We start from the raw sequence: 12,196 nt of genomic DNA, 5'->3' as shown, positions 1-12,196 counted from the left end.
AATGCTGGTTTCTGGGCCCCATATACTTCCATAAAAAGTAAATAGTTTGAAAGTCAGTGGGTCCCAGAAACTAGCATCAATCTTTGTTTATGTTCAACAGAAGAAAGACACTCATATAGGCTTTAAATTATGTTTTTAAATTCATAGTCTAATAAATTGTTTTCACTAAAGACCCTTTTAATTCCTTTCTTTGCCATTCTTCTATTCATATGGTCCTTGTCAGTCTTGTAATAATTTTCAATCTTACTGTACGTAACAGTAAAACTCTCTGTCTGGCATTCATCCCCTACTCCCTAGAGCTGAATAGCTAGACTGATGGAATCATTTAACGCATTGTGATTTTTATTATCTATCATTAAAGGCAATTAAATGTCTTATTTCTGGCTGTGCTCTCAGCTGAGGGAGGAACTATCTGACATCAAGTCAGACCTTCTGAAAGAAACAATATATGAGGAGGTACATGAAGGGGAAGAGGTATTCAATATATTACTGAGATTTAGATTGTAATGGATCTGTGATTGGTAGAACATATAGGTGTGCTTTGTGTTCTGTAGTTTATGGATGTAAGTAGCAAAATAAATTCTGAAATGTAGTATGCCAAATGATAATGTAATATGAATTTCGGATGGCTGTATTTCAGTTAGCATTTTTCAAGACATCTGCACATTTTGGTGCAAAGTGTAATTAAATTGAATTGAATTGATATGTGCAATGTGCAACTATTTAAGTGAAGAATATTTATAAACTAATTTCAAGATTATGATTGACCATGGCTGGTCCTGCATTATCCATCACATGATATACCAATCAGATCAATCCAAACACACTTAAATAACTGGATTTCCATACCTCATCACACAGTCATCTTCGTCTTGAAGAATCACCCCGACTTCTTCCCGTCTTAGCTAAATACGGGGGAGTTCTCGAGACCTACCTGAGCTCAGACTCCCCTCTCTTCTGATGAAACTGGAGGGAGCCACAGGCTGGAGTATCTTCTAAGCTCAGGGCTCTCTCCTTATACAGCATGCCAAACACACTTCATTTATCAATCATCTGCTGTGAACTTTTGATCATTTTGCTACCATTTCAGTTCATATGATACACAAATCAATTTAATTTAGTTATTACATTTTCAATTTTGCAACTGATAAAGAGTTAAAATTTGTGTGTCATTTACATATTAAAACTAGTTGGAAATGCCAAATGTAAATTATATAATTTAAATTTAATTTTGCACCAAACTTTGCTCATTTAATGCACTTAATGCACATTTAAATAAATAAATACATTCCCATCTAACCTATTGCATTGCTGTTTTGCATACTGCATTTCAAATTAATTATGCTACTTATATACTTAGCAGATAACTCTATCAAGATCATAATGCAGATTACATTACTTCAGTATCTGCCTTCTCTTTCCCGAGTCGCTTTACGTGCCTCACGCGCTGGCCTTCAAGAGGGCGTATGCTGTTAAGGTAGCATCTTTTTATTTTACGTGTATTGAGCCCCCTTAATCCCATTGGTAGAGTCAGCAACACTCAGCATCTTGTTCCTCAATAGGAGCACAATGTTTTGCCAGAGCTGCCAACCAAAGCGTCCACCCCAGTGTCGTCATGTCCGTCAGAGCTGGTAGGTGTTTTGGTGGTGTTCCCGGACCCCTCCAGCATAAGTTTGTCTACCACGCTGTTTCAGAGAGCAGGAACAGAGGAGGAACTCAATGCCAGGCTGACACGTCGAGTGCAGAGAGCAGCGCGCAGACAGGCCAAGCAGGAGGAGCTGCGGAGGCTGCATAGAGCTCAGGTGTGTGTGTGTGTGTTTTAAAGTGTGATGTACTGGTTATAGCCTGTAGTGATCAACTGTAAAATCAGGAACTTGAGGAAATTCAGTTGTGGATATTCATTTTTAATACAAATAAATGCTGGAGCCAGTTGAAGTAATACTGTCTTTAACCCTTTGCTTGAGTTAATCAGTTAACAGCAGTAATGGAGACAGTAGTTCCTTTGATTAAGGAATCTGTCTTTAGTTCTCCTGAAAAACAAAGGTGTAAAATGGCAGCAATTGACAGAACAGTTTTTTGACCTAATCAGTATGCCTTTAATCAACATTATCTCAGGCACAGACATGGATCATAGATTACAAAATATTCTCATGAAGTGGACACAAAGATAAGCATATCTAATCTATTACATCTACATTCAAATAAAACTCTATAGACCATTTCAATGTGGTCATGTCAATGGCCCATGAACATTTCCTGCTTGTTCTCAAACTATTTCATAACTGTAAGAAGAGGCAATTTAATCATAACCTAATGTTAAAACAGCTATCATAACATTATTTATCAACATGTGGCTCTTTTTGGATTCTCAGAAGCTAAATAAATTACCCAAATGAATAAAACCTTGCTTAATAATTTGTGTTTGTGTGTGTGTGTGTAGTAAGTTCAACACTAAATGTTTGGTTTTGATAATCCAGATAATAAACTTATAAATATATAATTAATATACAAATTTTAATTTAAAATGTATATAATGTATTTAAGCAGTCTTTGATTGATTACCATGGTGCAATTCCCAGACTGGTGCCCCAAATTGGAGTCATTTTTTGATACTCATACTCACCTTAAATGAGGAGTGATCAAACTCTAATATTACTAATATTATAATACTAATATTAAAGTTAATATTCAAGACAACCCAAAGCAATCATCATTACAAGCCTAAATATGGAAAGAATTAAATGTAAAAAAGTTTCTTTCACTTTCGTCAGTTGGTGAAGTTTGCTCCTCACCAATGTCGCCACTGGCTTGCTTGGTTTGGGACTTGTGGAGCTGCGCATTGATGGATTTTCTCTTCAGTGTTTGGATTTTCGGCAGTGAAAATTAAACCGCACTGAACTGAAATAAACTGAACTCTGAAAACTGCACTGACAGAGTTTCAATTTACTAGTACTTCTATGTTAAGCTGCTTTGACACAATCTACTTTGTAAAAGCACTATAGAAATGAACATGAATTGAATTGAATGAATTGAATTGAAGTATTTGCTCTTTTTTATTTGAACAAACATCGGAATCAGAAATTACTTCAGTTGTTGTTTTAAAACAATACAAAAATGTCTCGGTTAATAATGTTTCAGTTTTTAAATCTCCTAAAAAACATTCCTATATTATCACATACGCCTTTGACTTTAAATTTATCTGAACGTTGTAATACCAGGATATAAGTGGTATATCATGGCTTAGTCAAAATACACTGGTATTTGAATTTTGGTTCATATCATCGAGCCCCACTGGTTTGTATAATAAAAGTATGTGTATTTGTTTTGTGCATGCAATCTCAGATAATCCAGCGTCAGTTGGAGCAGGTGGAAGTGAAGCAGAGGCAGCTGGAGGAGAAAGGTGTGGCTGTGGAGAAAGCACTCAGAGGAGAAGCAGGTAAAGTACATACAGTATCAATCACCTGTTACAAAAGATCATCCTGAGGGATTTTAAGGGGTAGTTCATCCAAATAAAATGTAGTTACTATTTCCTCATCCTCAAGTGTTTCCAAACCTTTAGGAGTTTCTGTATTTTGTTGATTGATAAAGACAACGTTTTTTATAGAAGGCTGAAAACCAATATCCATAGACATCCATAGTAGGAAAAACAAATGCTGTGGAAGTCAATGGTTACCAGTTTCAGCTTTTTTAAAAATATCTTATTAAAAGAAAGAAAGTAAAACAGGTTTGGAACAAGTAAAGGGTGAGTATATGATGGAGAACTTTTACTTTTGGGTGAACTATCCCTTTAATTTTATATTTACATTCATATATACCAGAATATATACCATATTCTGTATGCTATTGTAATGCACTAATGTTAATAATGAGATTTCATGTAAAGTGGTAACAGTATAATTGTATATAGTATGTAAAATAAGTTTATTATAAGTTTAATAGGTCTAAAATTGCTTGCTGGTCTCCCATCCTGAACAAGCTAGTATTTACCTATAGATTCCCAAAATCACTCAAACCAGCCGAAAGTAAAGCAAACCAGTTAATTTTTTTATATATAGTATTTACAGTTGAAGTCAGAATTATTATCCCCCTGTTTATTTTTTCCCCAATTTCTGTTTAAGAGAGAGAAGATTTTTTTTCAACACATTTCTAAACATAATAGTTTTAATAACTCATCTCTAATATCTGATTTAATTTATCTTTGCCATGATGACAGTAAATATTATTTGACTAGATATTTTTCAGGACACTTCTATACAGCTTAAAGTGTCATTTAAAGGCTTAACTAGGTAAATTAGGTTAACTAGGCAGGTTAGGGTAATTAAGCAAGTTATTGTATAACGATGGTTTGTCTATCTATCTATCTATCTATCTATCTATCTATCTATCTATCTATCTATCTATCTATCTATCTATCTATCTATCTATCTATCTATCTATCTATATATATAACATACTTTTTTTAAAGGTTTTTTATATGTAAGTATGTAAATGCTTCCACTGTCCCACCCCCTAATTACTTTGAGTTAAAATCCTATTATATGTATTTATTTCATATTTTCAGGCTTTTTGTGATGCATGACTACTTATGTTATGTACTGTGAATTATCATCATCCCTCCCTGTTCACAGCCATCATATGTTTGTCTGCATACATCTTTTCTTGCTGCATTCATTATACGATCATATTTACATAAAAAAATGCAAAAGCAGTGCAGCTCATATTTTTGATGGTCACAATCCTCATGACATGTCCTTCCTCATGATGTAGACTTCTGGGAAGACTCTAGTACCTCTGTCCTCTTGGATGTACATCTGTGTGGTATGTACGATGTGTTTAACTTAGCACTGATACTAATGTCACTAACAAACAGGTTTTCCATCATACAGGCCCTTAAAATGTATTGTCTTTATGCTAACATGGTGGTGTAAATACATGCTTTGGGAGTTTTTTGTGTCGTCTGCTTGCTTTTAGCTGTGTGTGTGTGCCTTTGTTAGCATTATATATGTGATCTAGTGCAGTGTTTCTCAACCACATTCCTGGAGCACCACCAACTCTACACATTTGCCAAGTCTCCTTAACCAAACACATCTGAATCAGATTATCCAGCTATTAGTGGAGACTGAAAGACATGGGTGTAACAGAAAGGAGACATGCAGTGTTGGTGGTCCTCCAGGTACGTGTTTGAGAAAGTGGATGATGTAGTGAGTGACATTAAGTACAGTAAGCCCAATAAGTTAAGAGAACTTAAAGTATTTGAGGAAATTGGTTGCCTTGAACCATTTAAGTTTAAAGTTTCTGTGAAATCAAAATGTATAAATTGTAATTTGCTAGCGCAGTTTGACAGCTTCAGCAACAATATTCCTAACCACACCCCTCTTACTGTTAGTTTGCTATAAAGGAATGATAAGAAAGCCCCGCCCCCTACTTAATATTAAAATTTAGTTGTATGTACATGAACAAACTGAAATAAAAGTCTTAACAACTTCAGGTTCACTCAGACTTTAAAGACAAATATTTTACAGTATACATTTGAGCCGAAACACATCAAAAAATGACTCTTAACTTTAATATTTACTCTCTTATTAGCTGTAACTTATTACATTTAAGTTCCTCTTAATTTAATAAGTTTACTAAACTTTGCTCTAGTGAGTACAATAAACTTATAAAACTAATATCTGAGTTAAAAATATACTCATGTCATTAAATTAATATAAATTTGACTGCTAGGTTTTAGAGTCAGAACTGCAAATAATTTTCAATTTTAGCACATGCTTATATGCCTATGCAGCCCTGGAGATGAGAGAGTCTGTATTGCATACCACTGGAAAAAGCCTAATGGTCATGTGAAGCAGCCCAAAGCCAATCACATTAATGCCTAGCTTATATGCCTATGCGTTAAGCTTTTTTGACTAAAAGTTGTATGGTTTATCGAACTTCTTTAATTAGTGGCCTTTTTCTGACACAGCAGACAGTCTGGACATGAACATCCAACTCCACACATTTCATCTTTTCACCTCGCCTCCCTCCATTATTCCCGTTCTCCTATTCTTACCTCCCTGAATCCCTCCTCTCCTCTTTTGTGTCCTCCGTCTCTCTGTCTCAGTTGAGCCTTTTGACGGTTCTCCCCGTAGAAGGCCTGTATATCTCTGTCCTTGCTGTTCCTCTGAAGGTAAAACCGGCCCTGCTTCCTTTCTCACTCCTCTAGTGCAGATTTTAGCAATACTTTACAATCCTTTTTACCTTTTCTTCCTCTCTGCTCATTCGTCCTGCCTCCTGATGTGTGCAGCCAAAGCTAAAGGAACCGAACATGATCATTCGGTTTATGTCTGTACAGTCTTTTTCCTGTACGTAGTGCAGGAGCCTCCACTTCACCAACTGAGTATGTTATTTCAATCCTGTAATCCTAAATTTCATTCTGTAACTTCTTGTGGTGGAGTTGCATGGGCATGGCATGGCATTGATCTGCATGTCTAAAATGTCATGGTGTTATTACAGTTAATAAAAAGATTTTTGAATGATTGCCTAGTCTGCCTGTATTCGTTCCCTGTTTGTTTTTGTCTGTGTGCATGTCTTGATAGATTGATTAAATTACTGCTGTTGGACAGTTAGGGGTCAGTAAGATTTTTTAAAAGAACCTAAAACTTTTGTTTAACTTGTATGCATTAAATTCATAGTCACTGAATGTATTTATAATGTTTACATTTTAAAATTGAGATTTTATAAAGAAAATGAACATTTTGTACAACTATTTTGAACTGTTTTGATAAAAAATGAAACACTTGATATTACATGAAACTCCAGAGAAAATGTGGATAGCGCGGTGATGCAATGACATTAATCGAATTATGTGCTATAACATGTAAAACAGGATCATGAAAGGAACATTCAAAAAGTAACTCATGTAAGCACCTTAATCATATTATTGTCTTATTCAGATTAAGGCAAATAATTTGATTACTGATGTCAGGCCCACATGGAAACTGTGGTGCAGAAATCTGCAGATTTCCACAGATTTTTAGCCCATCATTGAGTCTATGTACTTGTGTAAATGCGTGTAAATTTATATTTATCCAGTTTTAAAATTAATTTTATTGTGATTTAATAATTACTAATATTATTGTGATATAATAATAGTAATATAAAAATGTGCATATTGGTTATTTGCAAAACAGTTTGTAAAGTAATATTTTATTGTAACATTGTCTTTTAGTGGATATATTATTATAAGAGACTTCTTTTGTTTACCAATTAAGCGGGTCTAATTGGATTTGCATTGTACACATTAAATAAAATTAAAAATGTATTATTTGTTTGCTTAATATATTCATTTTTTAGTTATGATACTCCTAAAATCATTCCGCATAAATCCACAGATTTTTTACAAAATTCTTTGCAGAATGTCTGCAGATTCTGTCTGGCTCTACTGATGTCCATGTAAACGTAGTCATTGAAAACTGTAGTAATAATGCTGAGAATTTAGCTACACAAGATTTTTTTAAATAATATTAAACTAGATTTAAAAATTTCTGTTTTCACTGGACTTTTGATCAAATAAATACAGCCTTGGTAAGGATTCTTGGTAAGTCTTACAGACCCTAAACTTTCGAACAGAGGTATAGTTAAAAGCAGAGTCCAAAGTTAGCTTTTTAAATAGTTTTATTTAAATAAAAATGTATGTATAAGAAATGTTTTGAATAATAGAAAACATGTAAAATAAAATATTTAATTTTTGGGTCAAGCAAATGAACCATAATAGAGTAGATTTATAAAAAATATATTAAATGAATTAAATAGTGCGATATTCATTAAATCTGCATGTCTTTCATTTATATTTCAGACTATTATTTTCAGAATTTAATGTTGACATGCTGAAGGATGAAATCAATCAAGGATAAAATCGAATTCCTTATTTACTTGCGTTTTAGCACTGTATAAGTGTTCATTTGGACTCTGCTTTATCGACGTACTCATGCATGTGCTCTGTATGTTATCGTGGCTGTTGTCCCATTCTCCTCTTCTCTTTTTTTAAAGGAATGGGAAAGAAAGACGATCCAAGCTTAATGCATCAGTGGTTCAAACTGGTGCAGGAGAAGAATGCTCTCGTGCGTTATGAATCTGAGCTCATGATATTGTGAGTATTTGTGGAATGTTTTGACTTGTCCATTAAGGTTCAGTTTTTGTCACATGGAATTAATTTCTAGTGACATTTTTAAGACTGTAGCAATATAGTCACCAAGTTTTTGAAATTAATTTCTTACATGAGTTTGTTGTTTATAAGGACAGAAATAGAAAGTATGCAGAATTCAGTCAGTAAGGATGAGCGCTTAAAACTCAGCAGTTTTTCAGCAGTGACTAAACCAAATGCATCTGACTGTTTACTGCATTCATGAGCTCAACAGGAATGTTTTAGACTGGTTATTATAAAGTTCAGCACTGAAAAGAAAACAAATGTGATGCAAACATGTGCAGATTTAAAATGTAATGCAAATTCATTTTAACATTTCCCTCACATGTACTGTAACAATGTGATTTAAGTGGCAGCATTTTAAACCACATACAATTTTTGTTAATTTTGGTGGCATGTCTGAACCTACAAACTCTTTAAATAAGAGGTCTTCAACCCTGTCTCTGGCGATCTACCTTCCTGCAGAGTTTAGCTCCAACCCTGATCAAAAACACCTAAACCTAATAATCAGGAGCTGAAGCAGAGCTGATAATTACAGGCAAGTGTGTTTGATCAGGGTTGCAACTGAACTCTGCAGGGAGGTAGATCTCCAGGAACAGGGCTGCTGACCCCTGCTTTATATGATAACTTCACTGACATTTATTACAATATATTTTTAAAAGTCTTGTAATAATCCTTAGTAACACTCCAGGTTTTTTTGTCCAGTGAGCATTTTATCAAGTGACCTAATACAGGTTTATTACATAGTCTTTCAATTGAGCAGATTGATCTAGCTGGTGTCAAACTCAAAGCCCTGCAGAGTTTAGTTCCAGCTTGCCTCAACAAACTGCTGTGCTATGTCCCAATTTGTATACTGTCAGTCCTAAATAGGCTTTGGAAATAGAATTAGTGTGTCCCAAATCGTAGTATGTTAAAAAGAGTATGCCAAATGCTCCTGTATGGTCTACTTTTTCTAGTAGAAATTCGAAGTCTAGAACCATCCATACTCTAATTGCCTACAATACATTGTGCATTGGATGTGAATTCGATTAGATCGGCAAACACGGGTAAAAAGTATGAACAAAGTACAAAAATGGCAGATGTGCGAAACCAAGCGTCAAATAGAGAGGCTTCGGTAAAATTGTTTGAATGACTATTTATTAATACATACAGCCAACTGGAAAGTATTTACCGCTTTCTGTGTTATATTTCGTCTGCAACAGCAATGTGAACTTCTAAAAGGTTTTCTTCCAAGAAAAAGTACATACTCTCATAGGATGAAGTAGAAGTATGTGAATTGGGCTGCAGCTTTTGTTTCAAAGGACTCAATTAGTATGATAAGGTGTGTTTTAGTAGGGTTTGAACTAAACAATGCAGAGCTGCGTCCCTCCTGGAACTGAGTTTGACCCCTAACAGAGTGTTATATGAGTGTTCTGTTTGTTTGATTGCTCTCTGCTTGTCTACAGCGCTCGTGAACTGGAGCTGGAGGACAGACAGAGTCGCCTGCAGCAGGAGCTGAGAGAGCGCATGGCGGTGGACGGTTAGCACACACAGACATTATAAATAATTGAACTTCTGCATAATGGCTCTTCAATTAATAAGAATATCACCACAGTCACACGCCAGCTCTCTCTTTCTCTCTCTCCCTCTCTCTCTGTCCCTATATATATATATATATATATATATATATATATATATATATATATATATATATATATATATATATATATATATATATATAAAACACATACACATATAAGACTAATACAAATATTAAAAATATAATGAAAGAGAAAAATGTAATCAATCTTTCTCTTAGATCATCTAAAAGGAGAAGAGGAGCTGGCGGAGGAGAGGCGTATATTGAGCGAGATGCTGGATGTGGTGGAGCAGAGGGATGCACTGGTGGCCCTCCTGGAGGAGCAGAGAGTTCGAGAAAAAGAGGAGGACAGTGACCTGGAGGCTGTGATGCTGTCTAAGGGCTTCAGTCTGCATTGGGACTGACTTAAACATGCACGAACCACATCACACCGCTTTAAGGGCTAATAAGCAGCTGCTGTTTACATTGGTCTAAACTACAAAATGACCCATAACTTGCATTGTGGGGCATTTTGTGTACATAAATACTTAAGAGTTAAAATGATAAATACCAGGGTCTAAGCCAGGGGTTGACAGGTTGTTGATTTGATTAGGTTGAATGGGTTGTCTTGCTGCCAAATAATGCTCTGCTATATGCTTCTATGCAAAGGAACATCTCTTTGTTTGCTCTATTTGTTGTCTTATTTCAGATGGTCGGATATGCATTAAGGTACACGTCATTTCATAATGTTCTGACTTGACAGAAATGAATATGATGATATGCAGTATATAACCACATAGTCAATGTACAGTGCAGACTGACGCATGCAAACTTACAGTAGGTACGCAAAAATGAGGTTGGAGCTGATTTACAACTGTTTCTGTTGTTTAACCCGCATAAGCTGAATTCACACACTAATGACAATTCTCAGTTTAAAAAACGCATTTATTTATTGTCTGAAGTGTCTTTTTTTAAGCTAACTTGATTTGTTCAGGATATTCTGTAATATTCTGACCATTTGTTTGACATTTTGTTGTTATACTTCATCATGTAACACTTTATTGCTAATAAACTACTTTTCATTTGAAAAGAAGAGACTTGTACCTGGTGAACATTTTATTAATAGTTTTAAACAGTTTGTCTTTTGACAAAAACTGCATTTAGAACCATGTTTTTGTTCACAAATATCAATACAAATGATGCAATTGTAAATACACTGTAAAATGTAAAAAGTTGACCTAAGAAAAATTGAGGAAACCTTAAAACTTCTAAGAAGTGTATTAGTTTTAATTGAGCAAAACATTTTTAATGAAGTAAACTTTACTACCGTTGACCTCAAAATAATTAGTTATATAATATTTATTATTATATAAATATTTTATTTATTATTATTATTATTATTATTATTATTATTATTATTATTATTATTATATAAATATTTTAGAATATCATTTATTATATAGTTGTATAAATATTATTACAATTATAATATGTTACTATATTAGGTTGTCACTGTGGCACAGTGGGTAGCAAGAAGATCGCTGTTTTGAGCCCCGGCTGGGTCAGATGGCATTTCTGCATGTTCTCCCCGTGTAGGCACAGGTTTCCTCCGGGTGCTCCGGCTTCCCCCACAGTCCAAAGACACGTGGTACAGGTGAATTGAATAAGTTAAATTGGCTTTAGTGTATGTGTGTGAATGCAAGAAAGTATTTGCGTTTTTCCAGTGTTGGGTTGCGGCTGGAACGGCATCAGCTGCCTAAAGCATGCTGGATAAATTGGCGGTTCATTCCACTGTGGCGACCCCTGTTTAATAAAGGGACTAAGCCAAAATGAAAAAAATTAATATTACTATGTTTTTAAATTTTGATCATCAAAGAATTGAAAAAGCTCCCAGACTTATTATGCCTAAGTTTGAATTCTTTCTCCTGTTTCCTCAGTTCCCTCATCACCCTTCTCTATCATTAGCATGCTTTTGACACATGTAAATACATATTATTGTAAGTCAAGATTACTTGAATTTATTAAGTTTAACAACTTAATGTGCTAAAAAGTTGCAATCGCTTGTTTAAATATTGTAAGGTGTACAAACATTTCATATAAAGTTAACTGCATGGTGCACCTAATTTTATTAGTGGGAACATCTATTGCTTTTTGCAGTGTAGAAATTTTTGTTTTGATTTACTGAGGCTAACCTGATTTTTCCTAAAATCTATCTTTCAGAAAACATTTTTTGAGAGAAATGTGATGAACAGAGTAAAGGGTTTGTTGCGACAAACCCTTATTTTAAAATATATCTTTTTTTATTATTATTATTGCACTTAAACACAAATACAATAAGGCAAAACTCAAATAAACACTTTCATCTAAATTTACAAATCAGAGCACTCATAATAAAGAAAATCAATTGATAAAATAAATACATTATAAAACATTTAACAAACACAGACATGAAA

The 12,196-nt window shown here is 34.3% G+C and overlaps 1 protein-coding gene across 50 annotated transcripts in view; it reads left to right on the top strand.

Annotated features, from left to right (window-relative positions):
* The window catches only part of mical3b (microtubule associated monooxygenase, calponin and LIM domain containing 3b), a 40,728-nt gene extending 29,895 nt beyond the window's left edge, over positions 1-10,833 (top strand). For 14 of the 50 annotated variants that reach the window (XM_073946476.1, XM_073946462.1, XM_073946474.1 and 11 more), the window contains 7 exons: positions 1,695-1,802; positions 3,343-3,436; positions 6,104-6,169; positions 6,287-6,379; positions 8,032-8,131; positions 9,631-9,704; positions 9,984-10,833. In XM_073946476.1, coding sequence (XP_073802577.1) covers positions 1,695-1,802; positions 3,343-3,436; positions 6,104-6,169; positions 6,287-6,379; positions 8,032-8,131; positions 9,631-9,704; positions 9,984-10,168 — 720 coding nt within the window. In that variant the 3' untranslated portion in view covers positions 10,169-10,833. Of the gene's footprint in view, positions 1-396; positions 475-1,426; positions 1,478-1,562; positions 1,803-3,342; positions 3,437-4,767; positions 4,819-6,103; positions 6,170-6,286; positions 6,380-8,031; positions 8,132-9,630; positions 9,705-9,983 lie in introns of all 50 variants that reach the window. The other 36 variants (XM_073946484.1, XM_073946469.1, XM_073946482.1 and 33 more) reach the window with 5 other exon arrangements.
* The last annotated feature ends 1,363 nt before the right edge of the window (positions 10,834-12,196 follow it).

The sequence above is a fragment of the Danio rerio genome, chromosome 4 (genome assembly GCF_049306965.1).
Source record: "Danio rerio strain Tuebingen ecotype United States chromosome 4, GRCz12tu, whole genome shotgun sequence".
NCBI classification, from domain to species: Eukaryota; Metazoa; Chordata; class Actinopteri; order Cypriniformes; family Danionidae; genus Danio; species Danio rerio.
The sequence above is the reverse complement of the archived record's forward strand: the minus strand, read 5'-3'. Positions and strand labels throughout refer to the sequence as shown.